At 40.1% G+C, this 22,244-nt stretch overlaps 1 protein-coding gene across 2 annotated transcripts in view; it reads left to right on the top strand.

Annotated features, from left to right (window-relative positions):
• The window catches only part of gria4b (glutamate receptor, ionotropic, AMPA 4b), a 141,465-nt gene extending 119,693 nt beyond the window's left edge, over positions 1 to 21,772 (top strand). Inside the window, exons 13-17 of one of the 2 annotated variants that reach the window (XM_042431021.1) lie at positions 6,863 to 7,061; positions 8,940 to 9,187; positions 12,344 to 12,458; positions 17,419 to 17,556; positions 19,950 to 21,772. In XM_042431021.1, the coding sequence (XP_042286955.1) occupies positions 6,863 to 7,061; positions 8,940 to 9,187; positions 12,344 to 12,458; positions 17,419 to 17,556; positions 19,950 to 20,114 (865 nt within the window). In that variant the 3' untranslated portion in view covers positions 20,115 to 21,772. Of the gene's footprint in view, positions 1 to 6,862; positions 7,062 to 8,939; positions 9,188 to 12,343; positions 12,459 to 13,161; positions 13,277 to 17,418; positions 17,557 to 19,949 lie in introns of both variants that reach the window. The other variant, XM_042431023.1, reaches the window with a different exon arrangement.
• The last annotated feature ends 472 nt before the right edge of the window (positions 21,773 to 22,244 follow it).

Genomic DNA, 22,244 nt, shown 5'->3' with positions numbered 1-22,244 from the left:
TGTGAGCAGTTTAACTAAAGAGTGATTTTTCCCCCCCTGACAGACTGTTTCATTTCAATCATTTTAATTTTAATTTTTTCAGTTTTCTGAAATTTTACAGACCAAACAGTCAATCAGCTAATTGAGAAAAATAAACAACAGATTAATTGTTAATGAAAATAACCATTAGTTGGAGAATTAGGTTTTTTCTTCTTTCCTACCCTGGCAATCATCTTGCAACCCCTTAGATTTATCTAAGATGTATCTCTGAGTTGTTGTGAGGGTCCCAACTCCAAACTCTTGTTCATTTTGTCAATTAAACTAATTCACATTAATAAGACAAAAAGGAGCACATGCTGCTTGATGTCATGACTCCTACTGGCCAGAAGGACTATACAACTCATTAGGGATCTCCAGTAAGATTTGATTTTCAGTCATTGTGTTATTTTTTGTTTTGTTTCCTCTGTTTACTCAACTCTATAGGAAATTAATAAACTGGACAAATGAATACTGACTTGATGAACATATTCAAAATGTGATCTCAAAATGACAGTTCCACTTATGATACGACAAAAAGCCTTTTCTTCAGCATTGGCAGCATATGGAGCAAATAGAGAAATGTGATCTCATGTGTTTGAGAAAATTCTACAGATTTTATCTCTTTAGGGGAAAATGTGATGGGTTCTGCAGAACATCTGATCTAAAAGAGCCCGGATTACCTTTGACGGTATATCACCACACTTTGGGCCATCTCAGCAGCCAGAACTGCACAGATAGACATCAGTAAGGAGGATGAAGAAGGGTTTAAGGATGTAACTTCTCCAATAGTGGTCAGGGGCTTTTTATATTTTCAAATACAGAGAGAACCAGGCATTTATTTGAAACAGCTTTATATTAGAGGCCCTTATATCACAGGCCTCTATTCCTTATTTCCCCCTGTTTTATAAGCATATTTTATCATCTTTAATAAGAAGCCCCCCTATGGCTGTTGTTGCTGTTAATGTAAACTAAATTTCCACATTTCCAGAACTCTATTTGCATGAGCACAACAATAGTCATGTAATACTCATCAATCTACAGCTTTGAGCTTCTCCTCTGTAGCAAATTAATGTTTTCATTCACTATTTCCTGTTTTTTTCATCTGTTAAGCTACTGTCAATGAAACTTTACACTTCCATTGTGTTCTATCTTCAGACGGTCACACTGAGCCTGATTGCATCCTGCTACACAACACAAGAGCCGCAGACTCTGAACAACAACCCACATTAATTTTCCTGCTAAATTCTCCTTTTTATCTAACTTACAAACATGATCAGAAGTCTTGTGTTCATCTGAGCCACTAAACAAACATTCACTGGGGAAAAGTAGGCCAGGTAGCTAATTTGCTGCTGAGCTGTAGCACATTAAACAGCATGTAAACATACCCGAAAATGCCACTTTAGTCTTGTTAGATGTTGGTTTGGTCATTGGACTCTTCAAAATCCCCGTTAGCGACACACTGTCTTCCATGACTTGCAGCTACAGCAGTTTGTTCACTTAGTTTCCACTTTGCACTTTGTAACACCGGTAGCCTGCCAGCTAATGTCAATCAATCAAACCTCCAACACGCCCGCCCAGTCAGCTGAGACAAAAAGGAGCATTTTATGATATTTTTCCAAAGACTCTATGGTGGGTATGGTGTGTTTTGTTGTGCTGGTGTTATGCTGTAGAAATCTATATTATGCTGAAATAACCATGTGAGCTACTAGAGTACAGGGAATTCCTCCACAACCTTTATTCATGTTCATGCGCACCGTTATTTGAATACTGGTTTTTATTTGGAAATTTACAGCAATGCACAGATTTCTCTCAGGGCTGCAGCTGAAGTTGGGAGGGAGGCTGGAAGGAGAGCCAGAGAGTGGGATCTGGAGTGACAGTTTGTCCGTTATGAATAAGTCAAATAGTGTGGTCTCGCCCCAGGTGTCACCCTGGGAGCAGACTAGCACCTTTTCATTTATTTAGGCTCTGCTCAAGGTCACAGCTCTCCTCTCTCCCTCTTTCTCTCTCTCCACATCTTGCTCTTCATCATCTCCTCTACTTGATGTTGCTGTGTTTTCTTCTCTGCCCTAATTTATTTCTTTGTCTTTCTGTCTTTCCTTCTTTCCTCTCTGTCTCACAAACATTCCTCAAATCCTGTGGAATACACACACACACACACACACACACACTCTGCGCCAAATCATCTTTGACAGCAGCTTTTTATTTCTGTTACTTTTTCTTTCACATCAAAGGAAATAAAAGAGGAAAGTAGGGAGCTGTGAGCTGCGAGCACTTTAAAGTTTGCTACCTCACATCGATCATCAATGATCGGTGCTAGATTGGAGCAGCCAGAGGGACTGTTTGTGAAACTCTTGCAAGATTTGTACACTAACCTTAACCTTAACTTAACCCTAACTGCACTTGTGAGAGTTCCTCCCTCCAACTGATCCATGCTAGGATTCACCATCACCAGTCACAGTGTGTCAGATGGTTTGCAGAGTAGTCACCGTCACTAACATAAACCATATTATATTTAATCCGGAGATGAGATTTGCTTTGCTTTCATGTTGCGTTTTATCTTTGAATTTTCATTTAAGCCCCTCATCATTATTTTCCCTTTAAAAATTTACCATCTTCAGATTTAGAATATAAAATGTATTCCTAAGTGTCTGACGGTATCACATGTATATGCTGCTTGTTCCAACAATTCTGGGAAGCCACATGATGCTTACAATACTTGAAATATTTAAACCCAAGCCACCATTTTTATAGCTGTATAGTTGTATCAAATGGAAATATTCCTGATATTTAGTGAACAAACTCTGCATAATTGAGCCTGTCATGTTTGATATCTTTGAGAGATTTAGTCTAGAATTTGAGATTGAAAAAGGTTTTAATGACAGATCTACTAGTTGGTTGGTGTGGGTGGAAGAGGTCCTTTATTTTATTTTTTTTAATTGTTCAACTTAACTGTTTTGGTTCACTCTTAGTGGGTCTCTTAGTGTCGTTTTTGGCTGCAACAGGCAACTGTTTTCAGAGAAAAACCTCTAAAAACCCACTGTACACTACCTGCTCAGCACCAAACAACAAACAGACACAGTTATAGGGACTAACTGGTGAACATAGTGGAGCATTTAGCAGCTAAAGAGCCAGATATTTCCCTCAGGAGTTGGTAGAGAGTGAAACAAGAACTATAAGAGAGTGAATATTGGACTTACATTCATTATGTGGACAGAAACACAACAAATGATTGCTAACAAGTTCGTCAAAGCTGATTATACATCACATTGTTTCTGCTGCCCCCAAGTGGCCAAAAAGATCAGTTAATACAGGTTTCAGTAAATTAATAGATTAAATTAACAAACTCCACATTTTCCAAGTTCAATTAGTTAATTTACATGTGGAGATTAATTACATAAACTGTTGGATGATTGCAGAAATGCCACCTAGCCAACATGCAGATCATGCCAGCTACATTAGATTGATCCCATTTAAGAAATATAAATGGATTTGACTGAAGCAAATGAACCAGAAGGGAAAAAGCACTGACTAATTGCTGAAATCATTCTTTTTTTTTTTTACATTTACTATTCTTTATACCCTGAGGCTTACTGCACTGCTGTGAAGAATCCCACTCCCTCCAAACACCAGAGCCAATTTCTGTTTTGTTTCCACTTTATTTCTTCTAATATAATCCCGGTTTGGTTTGCTTGTTTCCTCCACTCATGGGAAAACTGAACTCATACATCATTACAGTCAGGTTCTCCCCAACATTTTTCACAAAATCCAACTGTAGTGAAACATTTTTTGGATTTTTTTTTTTCAGCAGAGCTTTATATGGCAAAAAAAAAACACTTGCAATGGAAGCATATGTATTATAGAAAAACAAATTATTTAGCAATGCTCATAACTCTCAGAGATTAAAACATAACACTGACTTTAACCTCTCCTCTACTTTTCCTCTTAATCTCAATTTTAAGAGTTTGTTTGATGGACAAGTTTTCAGTTTTCCATATGTACAATCATTTGAAATTGCATATTCCTCTCTAAATGTTCTACATACACATGTGCTGCTTCATATGCAGTCAGTGTATAAAACTGCAAAGTGTCATAAAGACGATTCAGGTTCAATTTATGGCGATGAGTTTTTGGTAATCAGATTAACTGCAAATGTGTGTGATAATACTGCATGCACCATGTTGCTCCTAAAACAATATTCCAAATGAACACAGTGATCAAGTGTAATCATTCCTCCTGTTCATACTGACCATTAGAAGATCCCTTCATAATGCACTTTCACTGTGAGCGATGGGGGACAAAATCCACAGTCCTCCTTCTGTGCAAAAATATATTTAAAAGTATACTTGAAACTAATATTAAGCTTCAAATCAGCCCATCCAAGTCAAGTCAATATCTTTCAAAGTTACTCTTTTTACTGCCAAATTCTGTTTTTTTTTTTGTTACAATTCTTTCATCGCAGCTCTGTTGAGACACAAAGAGGGAATTTTTCCCTAAAAGACTGTAACTATGAAATATATCCACTTTATTTGACTAAGTCAGACAGCTGAAGCCTCATATAATCTTCAGATAAACTTTTAAATCAATTTTGCGAAAAACAAATACTGTGGATTTTGTCCTCCATCACTTACTCACTCATTCAAGCGAATGGGAAGGTAAATGGTAAATGGACTGCACTTGTATAGTGCCTTTCTAGTCTTCCGACCACTCAAAGTGCTTTTACACAACGAATCACATTCACACACTGATGGCACAACCATCAGGAGCAATTTGGGGTTAAGTAGCTCGCCCAAGGACACATCGACATGCGGACTGGAGAAGCTGGGAATCGAACCGCTGATCTTCCAATTAGTGGACGACCCGCTCTACCTCCTGCGCCACACCCGCCCCCTGTGTCCAAACTTTTGACTGGTACTGTACAATGTAAGTACATTTAGAGGAGATCTTCTAATGGTCTGTGGGAACAGGAGGAATGATTACAGCAAGAAAAATCAACCCGATAGTCCCCTGTGTCATTAGCATTGTGCACTGCCTTCATTAATTCAAGGTGAACAGAGAAAGATGAAAACACTAGAAACACTGATGTGGTCTGAAAATTACTCCAAATCCCAGTGTTGAGCTTTTCCCACCTTTCTCCTCCATCTCCTCTGTTTACTGCAGGCCCGTCAAGACACACAGTGTGTCACTGTGGATCAAAGTCAGCGGTATCAGCCAGCAAACACACAGCACAGAGGGTTGGAGGAATGGCAAGGAGACACTCCTCCTTTGCTCCCTTTATTACAGTCTCTCAATCCACGGCTGCTTGCATTGCAAAAAAAGAGAGAAAGATAGAGACGGTCTGATAGAGAGAATGAATGGATTGTGGCAGGTAGGGAAAGGAAATAAGGCAGGCATTGGAAAGAGAGAGGATAGGACTCATCCTCGCACCTTATCACACACACCCTCCACCTCTTTATCCATTATTTTACAGTTAAATTCCCTGTGCTCAAAAGCCAAAGAAACGTCTCGGGGAGAGGGAAAATAGAGTGTGGGGAGAGAAAGAGAGGGAAGTCATTTGTATTCAAATCCAGAGCTAATACGTCAAGTAAGTCTATTTCATGGGTAAAGCTTCCTGTGTGTGTAGAGGAGACATGCTCTACTGCAGCACCTCTCTATTGGAAGTGGCCTTAGCCGCTACAGGCACTTTCAGCGGTACAGAGCGAGAAAACAGAGGTTTCCTCCAAGATTCTTTGGTTAGAGTGATGGTTCTACTCAAGACTGTAGTTTGGTTGTTTTTTTGAGTTGGCTGATTTTTAAAGTAAAATAAAATATCCTAAATGTCAAAAATCAAGGTTCTTTCAAGTGTTACAGCATTGGGTCCTAAAAAGGTGTTAGAGAAGGATTCTTGGTCTACTGGATGTGGTATTAATTGAGCAGGATGGATGCTGTATACATGCATGCACATTACAAGACATTCAGAACAAACCCAGTGCCTATTGGGAACAATGGAGGATAACCAGATTGCAATAAGACACAGTGGAAATACCAGCCAAGAAAACACTGACTGTTGCAGATGCCTTTCCCCTCCCCATCTCTCTCTCTCTCTCTCTCTGTCTCTCTCTATCTGACAAGGAGGCCTGAGGGTTTTGTATCCTCTGCTGTTTGATTTGCACCGAGGGGAGATCTTGTTTGTTCTCCTCAATGCAGCATTTATGGTTTAAGATTCTCCTCACGACCTTGTGCTGCTCCTGAGCAGGGAGCTATCTGTCTCCCCCGAGCGAACAAACAAGAAAAGAACAGTGCCGCTGCTATGCCGTCCTGGGGACCTGCAGCTCTTTTATCCCGCCAATAAACAAAAAGAAGGGAGTGGGGAAGAAGGGACAGACGTAGTCCACCTTTTCTTTATCAAAGCCGATCGACACAAGCATGTGTAGATTTTTTATGAGGCAATCTCAACTAATGAGGGGTAAATACAGCTCTGGCAAGTTTGAGTGTTGTCAGAGCTCCACCTTGTGGTGGTTTATCAGCATCTTTGGTATCCACAGTGGTGGCTAGTCTCTTCATGCTTTACTCAATCATTTTTCATTCGTTCTAATTGTCTTTCACTGTATTTTCACACACTGACTGACAACTGTTTTCTATGTCTTTCTATCTCACCCCACTGATCCCTCACTCTCCTCTCTTCCTAACCCTCTAACACCACTCCAATGCCTCAACTTTCTGGCAATCCCTTATTCCCTCCCTTCGTTTCTCGCTGCCATCACCTCACCTTTCCTTATTTTTTTCTACATTCCCCTTCTAATCCTTCCAAACTGTCCCCGCAATATTCTTCCTCTTTTTTTCCACCTCCTTCCTTCCTCTCTCCAAGATCACTATCGGGACGAATCGTAGGGGGAGTGTGGTGGTTCTTCACTCTCATCATTATCTCATCTTACACGGCTAACCTGGCTGCCTTCCTCACTGTGGAGAGGATGGTTTCTCCCATTGAGAGCGCCGAGGATCTGGCCAAGCAGACAGACATTGCCTACGGCACTTTGGACTCTGGCTCGACCAAGGAGTTCTTCCGGGTGAGTTGGTGTTACTGGGGTTAATGGTCCATTCTCAGATAGGGAGGGGAACCCATGCAGTACACACATCTTTTACACACCACAAAAAAGGATGATCACATAAGGAAGCTTAGCAGGTCACCAAGGCAACTGGACCAAATACACTTTCAATGTAAGTGATGGGGGACAAGATCCACAGTCCTTATTCTGTGCAAAAATGTATTTAAAAGTTTATCTGAAGATAATATGCAGCTTCAGTCATCCAAATCATTCAAATCAAGGCAATATCTTTCAAAGTTGCTGTCTTTTTGGTGCCAAATTTCTTCTTTTTGTTATGATTCTTCCACTGCAGCTGAACAGAAAAACACAGTCCACAAAGAAAAGGCTGTAACTGTAGAAGATATCCACTTTATCTGCTGCTGACTCATATTATCTGCAGATAAACTTTTAAATACATTTTCACTCAAAACAACTACTGTGAATTTTGTCCCCTTTCACTTAGATTGTAAGCACATTTGCAGGGGATCTTCTAATGGTCAGTATGAACAGGGGGATTGATTACAGCAAGCAAAACCTGTTTCAATGTTCATTTGGGCTCCTGATTATTGTTTTAAGACAGAGTTGAAAATTGTGAACCTTTTTTTAACCATTTAAAAACAGTAACACATCGTCTACATTCTGCCTCTAGTTCCCTCTTCCTGCTGGGAATTGTAAATCTAGTTGCAACAAGCAACATTCATGGACTCAGAGAGAGAGAATAAGATAAATTACCTTCGAAAATAACCAAACCCCATCCAGAAACTTTACACAAACAACTTTATGCAATCACTTAGATATGGATCAGGTAGCATGACTCTAGCAGAGGGAGAGTGTTTGATACCGAAAAAAGTTTTTTCGGGTGCAATAAATCTTTACCTGCCGCACACATTCAAGACAAGTTCAGTGTAACATCAGAACAGAACAACAGAAAACAAGTAAAATTATGTTTTATATTAACATAATTGCATTTTTAATGAATGTAAACACTAAGTCACAAAATATTCGTATTGAATGTATCTACAAAACGTTCACTGACATTATGTTTCATTTGTTTTCCCTACAATATCCACTCTTAGCAATTAAGGTATGAGCTAATGATGAGAAATGGTTCAGATAGAGTGAAGATATAGCTTTGGATCTGAGGTCAGCTCTACCTCCTGTAGACTTGAAAGGTTCTTGTAGTCCTTCATGAATAATAGCATCTGTGGGCTGCTTGAATTCATGTCATTTACAGTGTAAAAAAACATGTTTCAAACCACTCCTGTAGCATTAAATACATCTCCACTCTCCATCTGTACACTCAGTATGTTGTAAACACTCACCAGTTCACCAAAATACAGTAGAAAATGCTACTTATTTCTGAGCTTCAAAGAGAGAAATACCGCAGAATACTTTTTCATATTTTTGCAAAAGTGTTTGGAACACTCTTGAACCTGTAGATCCTGCTGCAGGAGTGTTTTAATACATTTCTAGGAACATTTTGATACTTTTTCCACCACAAAAACTTCTCAACATCCACTGTAAACAAGATTAATTCAAACTGACCAGACTTTTGTAGAAGAAAGCAATAGCCTCCTTTGAAGCCTACAAGGTGTCAGTCTTAATAACAATCACCAGAATACCCAACATGTAGAATATTGATTTTCTAGCTATCTCAGTAGAGCAGGTAAGTTATAGAAGTTGTTACTATAAAGGCAGTAACATGTTATTTTCAGCTTGTAGCAAACCCAGTAAACTTAATGCCAATTTCAAACTGCTGTTTTCTCCACCTTGTGTTGTATGCGGATATATTTTCTCCATCTCCCCCGTCTCTCACAACACATCTACCTTTGAACCTCCAACCCCCTTAAAACCTCACAGCGGTCAAAGATCGCAGTCTACGAGAAGATGTGGGGATACATGAAGTCGGCTGAGCCCACAGTCTTCACCAAGACCACGGCTGAGGGCGTGGCGCGGGTCCGCAAGTCTAAAGGGAAATACGCCTTCCTCCTGGAGTCCACTATGAATGAGTACACAGAGCAGCGCAAGCCATGCGACACAATGAAAGTGGGAGGCAACTTGGACTCCAAAGGCTACGGAGTAGCCACACCCAAGGGTTCACAGTTAAGGTGGGTGGAATAGTGTAACAATATGTTCTACGTGTTGTTATGGTATTCCACCTTCCCTGGTGTGCCGCCTTTTCTATCTCTATCTGTCTCCACTTATTTGCTTAGTGTGGGTGGGTGGGGCGTTTTATGTGTTTGTTTTAAGGCAGAAGTAGTGGCTTTTTCACATCTGTGTTTGTTGCATGCGTGTGGGGTTCATCATGATGATGCAGGGGTGGTTTTTATTTAATTTTCTGTCTTTACAGCTCTCCACACCAGGTAAATCTTTGTGCATGCGCTTGCTGTTTTTGCAGCGATGTTGGGAATGGCATGCTCAAGGCTTTAGTAAACTTGACTCGTCTGAAAATGTCTTATTTAGAAAATGCCATTTAAGATAGACAGCTTTTTTATATGCAGATGTAATTAGTTTGAAATATTTAGCTAATGCTACTTCAGCTTTCCTTCACAGTTGACTAGTTCTTTCTTTTCAACTAAGCAACTGAAATAGTGTTTTGGGAGCCATCTGAATGCTCAGCCCTGGGTAACTCTGCCAGACTCTGTCACTGCCTCCCGCACATAGTGGAATTTACAGACCTGCCAGTGAATACAGTGTCATTACTGTGGGGAGTTGCACTTTCAATCCGCACACTCATCGATCAAAGCCCCGCCAGCAAGGTCTCACTGTAGGGAATGGATAAATACAGTATACTAAAGGCAAAACTGCACACGTGTGTACGTGTGTGTGTGTGTGTGTTTGTGTGTGCACTCATGCCCACGTCTGCAAACCAGTAGAGAGCAGCTACATGATTGCTTGCACTTTCATTTATTCCTGTGGAGGAATGAGAACATTGTTGCACAATACACACGTCAGAAAATAGCAGGGAGAGCACTTTGTATGAATGCCCCTCTGCTATATACTACTGGAGCATAGATCATATGTAATTAGAGAGCGCATTGCAAACAATAGCCAAACACCAAGTTTTGGGGGTTTTTTTGTGAATAGATACTACTTGTTCCAAAGCGGCCAACTCCTCACAGCCACTAAATCAAATCCTGTTAGTTGTTTTCTGTAAATTCCTCTGGCCATGCCGAGCCTGAAGTCGAGCAGAGCAGCTACTGGTTTGTTTTTGCAGCCAGGCTGGTGCCAGTTTTCAGCCACTGCTTTGACCAGGAAGAGTCCCTGACAGATCACGGTAGTCCCCTCCTCCAGGCCTCCATCTTGTTGTTTTGGGGATTATCATCTTCTGTCAGTCACTTGTCCGGATATCAGCCAGGAAACACACCAGCAACATCAAGAGCAGGCAACATTGTTGGTCAAGGCTGCTATTTCACATGGCTCTGCAAACATCATCATCAGCTCAAACTGAAATAGAAGCTGTGCTGCCTTGTGTTTCGTATTTCCATTACTGACTGTTTTTTTTTTTATTTTTCATAATGATGCAAATAAATTAAAAGGATCAAAATGCACGCTGAGGCAAATCTCTCTCTCTCTCTCTCTCTCTGCTATCGTCAGACATCACTACAGCAGCCCACAAAAGAACCCATGAAATTATGATGCACACTTATTTTAAACAGCTTTTCATAGATGTTTAATGCAAGTCAATCACAATTTTCCAGAACAGCTTAATGCTCCTAAATCCTGTGAGCTTTGAATTGGCTGACATACATACACTACATACATGTGTGAAACAGGTCCAAATTATTTGGATGTGTCTGTTTCTCAAATCATTGGCTGATGCTGATATTTTAGGTCTGACGGTGCTGGTTGCCAACATTTTGTGCCAATATTTAATGATTTAAACGGGCGATTTTTGTGCTAAAACAAAGAAAAAAGAATAATTACTAAATTAGGTATTATATTTCCCATATTTTTATTCTTATTAGGATTGAAACAACAAAACAACATTATGTTACACTAACTCTGCACTTAAAACCAGAATAACATTGCTACAATTTGTCATATAAATATATGAACATATTTGCATGCAGATTCAAAATGTCACTAAATCAACTCTATTAGGCTGTTGGCTTCCTCTAATCAGTGGTTCCCAAACCTTTTTACTTGTGCCCTTTTAAAGCAAAGCAATGTTTATTTGCGATCTGTAATAACAGATTGCATCTGTCCATTAGTTTCCAGCAATATTACAGTATTTAGAGCAGCTAACAGTCTTTCACAATATTTGGTCGTAAACCAAAATTGTGCTAAAGAAAAAATCTGGTAATCATACATCGAGCAGAATACATGAATGTCTGTACATTTTGCACTAATTCATGTGATAGATGTTGAGATATTTGACAGGATATTTGAAAATTTTGACCCTCTGGTGCCCTAAATAAAAATTCAGGGGATCACCAAAGTTTTGGATAAATCTTCTGGAGACTATAAATGAATGTCTGTACAAAATTTGATGGCAATCTATCAAATATTTCCCTTTAAAAAAAAGGCTAGAGAAGAAAGATCAGAGTGAACATTACCTGCTTTCTTTCTTTCTTTCTTTTTTCCCATCTTGTTAGTCATTTTGAAAACCTTCAGATTTATCTTACGCCTGTCAAGCTTTTCTCACACAGCACATATACCATTAACAACGATACCGTTGGCAGACATACCACTCAAAATTTGCAGTCATTTTTGAAATGATAGGTATTTTCACATAGAAATAAACAAATGTAGGCTTCTCATTTCTAAACCATCGATTTTGTCAGCTGTAATAACGACAGATGCTGCCAGCTGACTATGTAACGCTACAAGATGATTTATTTGAAAACCACAACCCTGTAAAAGGGTTTTAAATATGCACATGATAGCTACATACATATATAATGATATGCATATATAATGATCATTTTCTGAATAATTCTCTTCACTTTAGACATGAACAAATGTCAGATTTGGCCTTATATATCAAGTTAACACTAATATATGCTTATTAACATTCATAACATTAATATTATATGACACTGTTTTACTTCACATTAGGACATCGCATTAAAGAGGAGAGATTTGTATTCAGTGTGTGTTCGGGTCCTGGGATGGGATGTAACAGTTTAGAGCATTAATGCACTTTTCCACCCTTGTTCCTCTTGCTACTCCTCCCTTTCCCTCCCCCCCTCTCTTCCTTCCCTCCCAAATTGGACAGCATACTCACCCCCTCTCACCAAATATGTTTTATCGTTTTCAAGAAGTGCAGTTAACCTGGCAGTCTTAAAACTCAATGAGCAAGGCCTGTTGGACAAATTGAAAAACAAGTGGTGGTACGACAAAGGAGAGTGTGGCAGCGGAGGCGGTGGCGAGAAGGTTAGCCGCTATGTCGCTATGCCCATGTGACCTTGATGCGGGTAAAAGAGAAATGTGTTTTGTTGGTAACAGGAGCATCTGCCGGGTCGATCCCCACGGAGGAGCGCTGCTGATTAGAAAATGGCAGCTTTTAATCTTGAGAGAGGAGAGCGAGTACTGTTGAAGCAAAAATATTTGCTGTACTGCTTATATAGTGACACATTGGGAAGGTGAAACTATTTGTTCATCTCAAAATTGCTTGTGGTCATCAGTAGCACCTTGCTTAAAATGAGCATCATAGAATTTGACAGTAGGTCCACTTGGGGTGTTTAAGTGTACAAGTAAGCATAAAGTACATTTTCTGAGCCAATAGTTTTGTGTCGACAGTACTAGCCTCCGTGTTTATTATAAGAAAGGTCCTGGCAGTATGTGCCCGTTCCAGAAAAGCGATGCAGCCAGGGCCCCACGTATATATGTCTGTTAGCTCTGCCCCTTCCCCTCAATATCTCCCAAAAAACCCGACCCTTAAAACAACCATCTCAATCAATGAGCAAAGAGACATGTAGCGTAAGTGGGGCCCCTTCCCGGCTTCGTCACTTTGTGAAGAGTACTGAGCTGCTCTTGTTGGGCTTCTTCTGATTGAATAACATAAAATAACATGTCCTATGATGTTATTTATGTTATTTTCCCCACCCCACCCTTCCCCGTCCCCCGTGATTTGAAGAACGCCCGTAAACCTTGCCGTATTGAAACTGAGTGAAGCAGGAGTCTTAGACAAACTGAAAAACAAATGGTGGTACGATAAAGGGGAGTGTGGACCCAAGGACTCGGGAAGTAAGGTCAGTCTCCACCACCCCGGGAGCCTCCCCTCCTCTCTTTGTCTCTGTGCACACTTTTGGCAGTACTGTTCTGTTATTACAGCAGGCTGGCTGATATGATATGATGCACACACATAATACTCTTGAGAAAGAGCGAGTGACAGACATGCAGGTAGAGACTTAAAGGGTACCTATTATGCTTTTTGTGGTTTTCTGTTATTTATATACTGTTATGATGTCAGATATCTATGTTAAACATGGTCAAAGTTCTAAAACTTGAGGTTAACGTATGTAGAAATGCTCACTGCAAGTCAAAAGCCAAGGCTTCAACCTGCTCTGAATGCTTCATTTGTGACGCTTTTTTGTCTACCTTGCCAACGAGCTGACGTCAGATCGTCGCACATACCTGTAAATGGCCGTCCATTCTGTAACCTTGGTTGCTAAGGTTGTTGCTAAGGTTTTCCATGTGTTGTTTGTGTTGTTCACTCGCATATTTTGGATCAGACTCCGGCTCAAATATGTACAGATGTATTTTAAGTTGACGTTTCGAGTAAAGAATGAGGAAAAGAAATGAAATCCTACTACTTTAGTTTGTTTCATGGTTTGTTTACGTAGCCTCCCGAGCGGCCGGAAATGACGCAGCGTTCGAAAGCTAACCAATCAGAACCGAGTGGGCTCATTGGGAGGAGGGCCTTAAATGCACAATATGTAATATCTGCCGCTAGGGGTTTCTCAATCAAAACAATAACAAATGACGGAGTGTGATGACGGTGTGAAGTAGCAAGGGATCATGGGAGTTGTTGTCTTCGTTGTTAAATAACCAGCTTCACTGGGATAGGATTACTCCAGTGTTAATCGTTCAGGATGTTTTTACCCGCAGAGGTCTCCTCCTCTGCATAAGCAAATGTACACACAGATTAAAATCATTAAAAATACTAATCAAAGCTGTTTCACCTAAAAAATCAATATTTCTCCGACGATGTTTGGTGACCAGAGGACTTCCTGGAGGGGCTGTTAGCCGAGCTGCTGCTAACGTTTGCCCACTTTATTTCTCTGTAACTTAAGATCCAGACGTCTAAATTTATCATGAAAATGTGGCTTAAAACTAAATAAAAGTCAATTTATAACAGTTTCTGTGGAACAACCACAACGCCGATGTATTATCTTGTATGTGTGTAAGTTACTCTTTGGTAGACGCCATTGTAGCGGACAAACACAGCGCCGCCGTGTGCATCTTGTGCGTGTTTACTCTTTGGTAGAGGAGGTATGACGCCATTGACATGCGACCAAATGAAACGGTCCGTTACTTTGATTAAATTACAGATTTCTCTGGGTTTGAAAATTGTTGGAAACATTTGAGATAATGTAAGTACACAACTCAACAACATATATAACATAGGTCTAGTTGTTTTAGACATTTTAATGTGGAATAATCACATATTATACCTTTAAAGTGGCAATCTCGAAGAGCTTCATTTCGTTCTCTTTGGCGGCACCATATGGCGTTAAGCAGTAATTGCAGGTGTGTTTTTGGACCTCACTCCCAGAGATCCAAACAGTGTTGCTGTTAGAGATGTGCAAAGAGCCCAGTATTTGTATTTGTATTTGTTGAAGGAGCAAAATTATTTGTATTCGAATAAAAGTGGAAATAGGCGTAACAATCCTCTTTTTGTTTTTATTACACTTCTAATTTTAGGATATTAAAGTGTTAAAATAAGTGTTCTTCAATAAACTATTTTGCAAAGTAAGGTTCCCACACCAGGTCTTGACTGCACTGACCATTCAGCCAAAGCTCAACACAGACCTGCAGCTATTCATACGTCCATGACACAGATATAGACAGAGCGGAGCAGAGGAGAGAGACAGAGACAGCGATGTGACCTCGCTACGGCTCCACCCTTAATCGCTGTATGACGTCACACGAATCTCTCTGGCAGATTAACCACTGGTTTATGGAAAACGCGTCACTAACTGCGCTGCTTGTAATAATCATAATACTGCAAATGCAAATCATCAGCTCAGTCACCATTGTGTATCCTAATTCGGCGATAGATAGTGACTTAACAGATATTTATTTAAATGAAAATCTTCAAGATTATAGCTTTAAAGAGACAAGAAGTAAAACGGCCTGTTTCACACAGAGGCTGAAGTGAGAGGCTGCATAAAGCGCCAGTATAAGATAAATGAGGATTTTTTTTTCTTTTGAACTGTGAATCATGCAAAGCTACTCAAGTGGATTCCCAGAATAAAAATATAGAGCTGGAAATGAGCATAATAGGTCCCCTTTAAGGCGTAGCCTGAGGGATACAGCATGACAGAAACAAGGCATGGCGCAGCACTAACAGTTTTACAGCAGCTAAGCTATGTGTTGTAACTGCAGATGAAGGATCACACTCACATTGGTTGTCACCTACGATGGTTCAAGGGCATGTTCAGACGTTACTGTATGTCTCACTAGATGTCAGTTCTACTGTATGCCTCAGCTGTAGCACATTCAAGACTGATCCACATTGTTGATGCACTGTAGCATGGAGAGAGCTGCCACATTTTAAACAAAGCAGCATGTATCTTCCACATCAGTCATGTCCTCTTAATCAGATTTTTAGGTGCAGGACAAACACGCAAATATCACCTGCAAATGAGACTAAGCATGATAGGCAGTCGTTTTTTGTCAAGGTAATAAGTTGAATGATCCTTAAGGACGTAGGAGATTTATTGGAGGGCGATAAATGGCAGGGAGGAGCAAGAGCCAGAGAAAGCAGCTGCATAAATTTGAATAAAAGAGGGTGAAAGGCGAATGTCAGAACCGAGAGACAGGGCAGCCTGTCAAAATATTGGGAATAATTAAAGGGCAAGTTATTCACAATAACAACGACAAAAAAAAATCGCATTTATCTCTAGTGGTGTCTAGACATGCAGAAAAAAACAGCTCTTTCCAGACACAGTGTCCTGGTAACTCTGCATTATTCCACAGAGCAGGCTGTCATTGGTTTTCATAGCAACTGTTTCTTCATTAGAAGGTTATTCTGGGGAAAATCATCTGCAGTGTGTTCTGTGGATTATTAAGAGTAACCAGGATACAGTTATTTTATGATATTTTATGTAATTTCTGTTACATTTTTGTTTTTGTTGTCTGTGTTGTCCATTGTATTGGGCTGGAGGCAGTAATCTCAGAGACGTACAGTACTGTACATATCAACATGGGCAATTAAACCTGCTTTAACTGTTGTTTTTTGTTTTGTTTTGTTTTTTGGCCAGTTGGGGGCAGCATAAACAAGTAGTGAACATAACACTGACATATCATCACCTTTTAAGGTGTTACACTGCACTTGTTAGCAAACACTGGCTATTTACAACATTATCATTAATTCAGAGTCGTGTTTCTGTCCACCTGGTGAATGTAAATCCAATATTCACTCCTTTTTAGTTCTGTTTTTGCACTCTACCAACTCCTGAGGGAAATATTTGTCTCTTTAGCTGCTAAATGCTCCACTATGTTCACCAGCTAGTCCCTATAACTGTGTCTGTTTGCCATTTGGTGCTGAGCAGGTAGCGTACAGTGGGTTTTTAAAGCTTTGTCTCTGGAAACAGCTGCCTGAGAGCACCGAGAGTGAACCAAAACAGTAAAGTTGCAGTAAAGCTGCCGAGTCACTGATAATCCTCTGTAGGTTCATCACTATGAGCGACAACTCTCAAACATCATTTCATACATTATTAAATACTGATTATAGCTGCTTTAAGTATCTGCATGTCTAGAGAGCACTTGTGGTAAATGAGAAAATATCTTTGTTTTGTGATTTAGTGACCTTTTAATGCAGGGAGTTAACTACGTTCTATAAACTGCACTGTGAAATATTCTTGGCAGGGTTAGAAGAAAGCAGGATATTATTTTTTGCAAGCATGGCTACAAACAGCTGTGCAACAATAGACTGGGAGGTTAGAGGTAGAGTAGTGGGAAAAAAAAATGATGAAAGTGCTATGTGTGATTGTGATCAGGTGTGTGTGTGTTTGTGTACATGATGTGAATTTGATGTGTGTTTTTTTTCATATTACCTGTCTTATCTGTGTATAAATGTTGAGTGATTGGATGCATTTACTGCTGCCTCTGCTAAAACTAGCGCTGATTTTTGTATTTGTTATGTCCTTCTCCCCGCCGGCTACAGGACAAGTCGTCCCAGGCCCTCAGCCTGAGCAACGTGGCGGGGGTCTTCTACATCCTCGTCGGGGGCCTGGGTCTGGCCATGCTGGTGGCCCTCATCGAATTCTGCTACAAGTCGCGCAACGAGGCCAAGAGAATGAAGGTGGAGGCCCAGTCCCAACACCCCCATTACTACTACTGCTACCCCTGCCAGACAGGCAGCCCCCACCATAGCCCCGAGCCTAGCCAAAGTCAGAGTCCGAGGCCCAGCCCCAGCATCCACAACTTAGCCGAGTTTAGCGAGGTTTTCAATGGGTATGGCAGCGATGGGGAAGCTGATAAGATGTAGTTGGGGTTTTCGTAGAAGGTCCGCCCAAGCCTTTGCCCCCTCCCCTTCCCCCTCACTAGCTCCCTGCACAGAGACTGTAAGTGAAACCTATCATATCCCCGTGCTAGCTTTGCCATGCTGAGTGACTGTCGTGACCAGTGGCAAAATGCTTCCTACTTATCTGTCTATCTGCACACTATGTGGTCATGTGACGTCCTGGTCTGCATTTGAAGCTTTTTTCTCAATGTGAAAGGAAGCAATGAGTCATCCTCAGACATGACGTCGCCTCTACTGCTTCGCAGCTTGTGTGGCTGCAGACGTTGGCCCTCATTTATCAAGCGAGCATACCGTGTGACCCATTTTCCTGCCAAAATCAAAACTGTATTACTCATTCTGAACCCTGTGGGAAGTTAATATTCAGGCCGGATATTCAAATGAATCCAATAATATTGAAATACATGATAAATGACATGATTGATCACCTTTATCAGAACCTAACGCTATTTTAACCAAATGTGCATTTAATTAGGATTTGTCATTTTATAGTTTATTGTCAGTTTATAAGGATAAAATGTGTGAATGAAAATGCAAGTTTACACAGATTAAGTACACCGAGGTAGCTTCATTGGCATAGAAATCATAAGAACAGTCTTGGATTACATTTCTAATGTTAATAGCACATTTGGCTATTAGAAACCAACATGCTACTCTTAAATTCAGACCTGTAGTTGTGGCGGTGCTGCTTTTCTGCTGGACTTATAGCATATAAACAGGTAGGAAAAGCCTAATAAATGAGGACCAATGTCTTACTTGTACACACACGTCTACACTTGTGAGGACATTTCATCGTCCATTTAACGTCTATCCTGACCCTCCGAAGCCTTGTTTTCTCATATAGTGAACCATCAAAAGGTCTTTGTAGTCTTGTTAGGGCCTAAACACACTCAAACATGAATAGTACATGTTGTAGCTCGGGGATGTTACTGTCTCAAGTCTGTCTGTTACAACAGAACATCAGTGTATAAGTACAGATCAAATTGAATAATAAACCAATCCTAAGCACACAGGAAGCCCTATATAATAATAAAGCCATGTTTAAACACTGTACATTGTGGGTTTTGTAAGGCTAAAGTAAACATAAAGTGAAGTATCCCTCAAGCTGAGTTGATTTTATTGATGTGTTGCTGTTTTCTCTGGATATTTCCCCAAGGTCGTTGACCATTAGACTTTCAGATACCTTTTCTCACTCGGTGTATATCTGTCCAACGTGGTTATGTGTCCCCCATCAGCACTTCAGCACGAACTCTTCATGAGCTTGACTGTTGCTTAGTCAGCTTCCCTGTCCCACTGCCTGCAACTATCACTCACTGTGTAATAATTCTGTCGCTAATGGATTTACATGTAGTATGGGGCTGGCTTGATACTGTACTGAATGGCTATGAAAGGTGTTGTTTTTTTTTTTGACTCTGTTGTTGCTACACTGTTGTATATATATTTAAATGTACAGCTGAATTGTGTTGTGAGACTGCAGATTGGAGTTTTAAAGTTTCTGGGAGATCTTGGAGTATAGGCTATAACACTTCACTATAAATGCTTTTTAACATTTATAAGCAATATATAAACATTGAATTAAGGGTTTATAACACACTATAATGTAGTTGTTCGCAACTACGTTAGCTAACACACCTGAATAGCAACGACACAATGCTGTTCAAAATATATGTCGTACTTTTGGAGGTTTAACTAGACTATAAGCAGTATATAAACATTTAACACTGTTTATAACATGCTATAATGTAGTTGTATGCAAATATAAGAACATTTTAAGTGTTTATTAATTTACAGGATTTGTAAGACGTTTTACATTTTATATACACTTTATATAATTACAACTGTACTTTACTATATTGTCACTCTTCATAATTCTGGATCAAAACCTGTATGAATGACAGAAATGACTCCCATTTCCTTAATTCCTGTTTAAAATGATAGCGCCGTCTCTTTCTCTTGGACGCTTTGTAAAGTACCTTGTTGAACAAAATACAGTTGTGATTTTTCCAGTAAAATAATTCAAACTCAACACATAGACCCACATTTTCTACATCTAATAATCTCCGAACACGTTTGGCATGAACACATCCTAAAACTCCAATCTGCAACGGTGAATTTTTTTTTTGTATTATCACCTTGTCCCCTACACAAACCTGTCTCTTTATTTCTCTCCTCAGCTAACATTTACAGAAGCCATGAGGAACAAGGCCCGTCTGTCCATCACAGGCAGCGTTGGGGAAAATGGACGAGTGCTGACGCCCGACTGTCCCAAGGCCGTCCACACCGGGCCTCCCCTCCGCCAGAGCTCCGGCCTCGCCTTGGTCTCCTCTGAGCTCCCGTGAAAACCAAAAACCTCTTAAGTGCCTTATTCCAATAGCAACAACGACAACAACAACAACAAAAAAAAAGACAATAACCACACCACCCACAAAACCACTAGAAACTAACCACAAAGAAACAGGATTCAGACACTCAACGGGTCACCTCCAGTGGGCGAGACAGGACCGACAGCGGAGCGAACAACTAATTCCACTGTTTGAGGTTACGACTTGTTGCGGCTCGACGATTTCTCGCTGAAATCTGTGGAAACCAGAGGACAGAACAATCTCGATATTTGGAAGCATATGTTTGAATCAAAGGGTGACGAAAATCCAAAACGGAGCCATTCAACCTTTACCACTCCAGCGAGGGAAGAGGAACAGATGGGAAGAAAAATAATAATATCATGATATATGATAAAGATGAAGACCAGAAAACTGTAAACTCAAAACTGTGCATTTTTTTTTTTTCTTGGATTGCTGTGAATTTGGCGAAAAACCGAACCACAATCAAGATTGTTTTCAAACTGAACAGTGTTTGCTACACAGACATGAGTAGCGTTCAAGAGACAACAATCTCGCTAGATATCAACACAAGTGACGCTGGGAGAGTTGTAGCCCAGCGCCATGAAGATACGATGAAAATATTTGTATTCATAATAACGAAAATGAAATCTATTGATATTGAATATATGAGCAAACATAGGAAACTGTGAAAATAAGTAAATATGTATATTCCGTGAAAAACAAAATGAGAAATCTAGCTGTACATAGGGACGACTGTGTAACATGCTTGCTTTTTAAACAGATGTACATAGCAGATACTGTAGTGGACAGAGAGTTCTTTTTTGTAATCATCTTTAAAGATTTTATTCATCGCAATAATGAAAAAGATGATGCCACTTGAAACAGGAGACATGTGGAAGGCAATGTTAAAAATTTGTTACGTGTTGAATACTTAACTGTATTATATAGGAACATTCAAACTCTTAAATGTGAAAGGGGTATCGACTGCCCGAATATTCTGATACCTGTTACATACAAAATTAATAAATATATTCAACGATGAATGTTATGAACTAGCTCCACACCCAATCCTTAAACCACAACCCTCACTGTGCAGACGTAGACCCAGAGAGTCGCTCATGAGCAGAGCTTTATAAATCGAGTCTCTGCAGTCAGAATATAACTATTTTTTTCATTCTTTGATCTATTTTTTGTACTGAGAAATTAAAAAAAAAAGGAACTGTATGTCTCCTGGTTGACAGTCAATTACTATCTGGGTAGATGTTTTAGACCATTACGTGTGTGGAGACGAGTCGAAACGATGACGCGAAAATGAAAAATGCCATTTCTCTCACTATACAGTATGTTATTTGAAGTGTCCATACTATTTCTGGTTAAGACGTCGAACCCGAGCTGATGAGGCTACTGTTTGTATGTTGAACAATGATTTAGAGCCCTTCCTTATTGAAACACTGTGGATCCTCCGGGGAGACTGGGCACACTGTAGCAGAAATGTATTCGCTCCAGTCTCGTCTCTTTTGGGAACGGAAGGACAATCTGCAATAGGATTACAAGACGCCACATCTTCAGCAACAACAAGCCAGCGATGGTGTTGGTATATGTTTTCGTTTGTTCCCAGCTCTCGTCGGGGGCTCGTCCCCTCACACATGCTGTGGCTGGACACGGGTGGGGGGGGGGGGGGGGGGGTTTGCGGTGGAAACAACCAGCCGAAATATTTCAGGTCATGCCTTTTTGTCCTGCCATCTGTCTTTAGAGCTGAAGTGTAATACGGCGTCTTATTTTGGTTTCAATTGTACATCTTTATTTTGATCTTTTTTAAGTAAAAACAAATTTCAAATTGCAATGTACTGTGTCATTATTTGACATAGAGGTGAGAGAGAAGCCTGATGTTGTGTTGATGCCCTGCTAGAAAAAGATGTCGACTACAACTGATTGACTCGTAACTTTGTATGGATATAATGGTCTTCGGAGGATAAATCTGAATGTTTTTGGTGACCCCTTGACAAAAGGCGTCACCAATAACAATTGGCTTGTGATCTGACTAATTATAATTTTGTTTGGGGATAGTACACACCATTAAAACACAATATCAACTGACATAAAAAGGAAATTAATTATCTGATCTTG

Source organism: Thunnus maccoyii, chromosome 13 (assembly GCF_910596095.1).
Source record: "Thunnus maccoyii chromosome 13, fThuMac1.1, whole genome shotgun sequence".
NCBI classification, from domain to species: domain Eukaryota; kingdom Metazoa; phylum Chordata; class Actinopteri; order Scombriformes; family Scombridae; genus Thunnus; species Thunnus maccoyii.
Note: the sequence above shows the minus strand (reverse complement) of the source record. Positions and strands in the feature narration are given on the sequence as shown.